Source organism: Macrobrachium nipponense, chromosome 7 (genome assembly GCF_015104395.2).
Source record: "Macrobrachium nipponense isolate FS-2020 chromosome 7, ASM1510439v2, whole genome shotgun sequence".
Taxonomy (NCBI): Eukaryota; Metazoa; Arthropoda; class Malacostraca; order Decapoda; family Palaemonidae; genus Macrobrachium; species Macrobrachium nipponense.
In genome coordinates, this window is record NC_061109.1 from 35,913,987 (window position 1) to 35,916,847 (window position 2,861).

Genomic DNA, 2,861 nt, shown 5'->3' on the forward strand with positions numbered 1-2,861 from the left:
ATCTATAATAAATGTAATATACTCTCAAATCCTTTGATCCTAATAAAAGATAACTATTATAATCATTGTTCTTCTTCTGCAAGGAGAAGAACAAGCTTTTGAATGGGTCGATGGAGCTCTGATGTTTGTGTCTTAAAACTACACTTCATAACAAAAACCGGTTCTGTCCTTTTCAGTACTGATAACACGACCCATCATCCAGTTACTCCTTAACTGATTATCATCTTTTACAAGGACAATATCACCAACTTGAAGGTGCTGCTTTTCCTTGTTCCACTTCTGTCGTTGAAAAAACACCAGGTGGTGGCATCACAACACTTGATTTCTGTGTGAGAAGCTGTTCTGGACAGAGTGGTTGTAAGTCATCTGGGCTGTCACTGACTGTGGTCAAAGGACAGTCATTCACTATAGCCTCAACTTCTGTGAGAAGAGTGCGGTAATTCTCATCATCCAGTCGTCCAGCATGTTCTTTGAAGAGAGGAGTCAATACCTTTCTCACAGTTCTAATCTGACGTTCCCACACACCTCCCATATGATTAGCTGTAGGGGGATTGAAGGTCCAACTGATGCTTTCTTTTGAGAGGAAAGCTCTGACTTGATCATCATTCATCTCTTGCAGTGACTTCCTCAACTCCTTCTCGGCTCCATAAAAGTTTTACCCATTGTCACACCAAATCTTCTTTACATTTCCTCTTCGAGCAACAAACCTTCTTAAAGCATTTATGAAGGACGATGTGTCTAAGGAATTGGCTGTCTCTATATGAATTGCTCTTGTAGACAAGGAAGTAAATAATACACCGTACTTCTTCCTGATTTGCCTTCCTTCTTTGACTTCCTGTGGCCCAAAGAGTTAACACCTGTGTGTGCAAATGGAGCAGCTGGAATTACTCTTTCCAATGGTAAATCACCCATCTTCTGGTTTAGAACAGGGTTTCTCATTTTTCTGCAAATGACACATCGTTGTAGAACCAGGCGGACACTTGCATTGGTACGTTTAATCCAGTAAAGTTCTCTAAGTTTTCCCATCACATGGTTGCGTCCAGCATGAGCTAATTTTTCATGTGTGTAACGAATAATCAAAGTGGCAATATGACTCTTTTTAGGTAATATCATTGGATGTTTCTCGTCAGCTGAAATTTCTGCTTTGGAGAGCCGTCCATTAACGTGAAGAAGCCTGTCTTGAGGATCAATGAAGGGATCTAGTTTATAAATCCTATTGCTACTACAAAGTCCTTGGCCCCTTGACCCTTTGCCCTTTTGTAAGAGTGTCACTTCCTTACTAAAAGATTTCTTCTGGATATATCTGATGACTGCTTTTCCAGCAGCATCTAATTCATCTGCTGTAATTGAACCATTAAGTCTAGTTTGTCTCTTAGATTTCAGTATGAAAAAAATACAGTGATACACAGCAACAGCCTTCCCCAACAGATGCCATGGAAAATAATACTTAAGAGACTTATCAACAGCATTTCCCCTCCTCATCTTCTGGATGCACTGCAAAACTTGTAGATCCTTCCAATTCAACATCATCTTGGGGCATGTCATTTTTCCACAGCTCCTCTGGTCCTCTACGAAAATATGGGCCATCAAACCAAATGTTACTGCTCAGCATTTGCTGACTTGTGAAACCTCTTCATGCACTATCAGCAGGATTCTCTTTACTCCGAACATATCTCCACTGTGTATTTTCAGAGAAATCCTTAATTACTTTCACTCTATTTGCAACAAATATAGGAAACCTCTCTCTATCACTAAAAATGTAGTGAAGAACTGTTGTAGAATCTGTGTGATAGAATGTTTGGTCCACTGTAATCTGCAGCTCTTTCAAAATGTGTTGTGCGAGATTTATGGACACCACTGCAGAAGTCAATTCCAGTCGGGGTATGGATGTTGCCTTTACAGGAAACTCTAGACTTTCCCATCAGCAGAGCAGTAGAAATCCTCTCACCGCTATATAATTAAAATAAAGATAAATGCCACGAAGGAAAAATAAACGAAGGAGTCTGCAAGATCTTTCGACTTTAAAAGTCCTTTACTGAGCAGCTACAGTAGCTGCTCAGTAAAGGACTTTTAAAGTCGAAAGATCTTGCAGACTCCTTCGTTTATTTTTTCGTGGCATTTATCTTTTATTTATGGATTTATCACGTTCCTAACTTTCGTGATTCAGTTATACATATATATATATATATATATATATATATATATATATATATATATATATATATATATATATATATATATGTATATATATATTATATATATATATATATATATATATATATATATATATATATATATATATATATATTATGTATGTATTTTGCCATATTTGAACAGGACTATATGAGGTTACCCAATGAGTCTTCTTCTAGAAAAAGTTTTTGCGTGTTTAGCTTTGTGGTTTTTAGGTAGGGATGATAATCATTTTCTGGTTTTACTTACTCTGCTTTCCTTCCTTCTTCCTTTGACTTAGCATTAGGGCATTTTGTTTCTGGGTCTGGTCAGCAAAATTGTTGGATCCAATAAGTTATCTAATAATAATTATTATTTTCTCTTTTTTGATAGGGTTTAGCTTCTTATTTTTAGGGAATACTGTGTGATTCTAAGGAATGGTATTTGTCCTTCCTTGTTATTAAGTTATTATGGTATTTGTCACGTCCAACTAGGTTGATTTAAATTTTGTATTTGTTAGACATTAAATATTGTTAAGTTTTCTTGGGTGTATGTTTCCACTGACCTTTAGCTCTGAGTTACATTTATTACTGACAACATCTTTATATTTTAAGAACTTGTGTAACAACCCCGAGGGTTGTGACAATTTGGGGACAATGACAGGATTGTTCTCAGGTGTACTCAGTGTT

General features: G+C 36.6%; 1 protein-coding gene across 1 annotated transcript; it reads right to left on the reverse strand.

Moving 5' to 3' along the window:
• Positions 1-241: 241 nt before the first annotated feature.
• LOC135217574 (uncharacterized) lies at positions 242-2,476 on the reverse strand. Its single transcript, XM_064253540.1, has 3 exons — positions 2,443-2,476; positions 804-1,340; positions 242-642 (listed from the first exon to the last, which is right to left on the reverse strand). Exons 1-3 carry the CDS (start codon positions 2,474-2,476, stop codon positions 242-244), a joined length of 972 nt encoding a protein of 323 aa, XP_064109610.1.
• Positions 2,477-2,861: the final 385 nt, after the last annotated feature.

Excerpts from the sequence above, each read along its gene's own strand:
- LOC135217574 (XM_064253540.1), bottom strand. The coding sequence starts at position 2,476 with ATGCTAAGTCAAAGGAAGAAGGAAGGAAAGCAGA. Across the intron at positions 1,341-2,442 it reads GAAGAAGGAAGGAAAGCAGA|CAGATGAATTAGATGCTGCT; the intron begins GTAAGTAAAACC and ends GTTCAATTACAG. Across the intron at positions 643-803 it reads GGAAGGCAAATCAGGAAGAA|CCGAGAAGGAGTTGAGGAAG; the intron begins GTACGGTGTATT and ends ACTTTTATGGAG.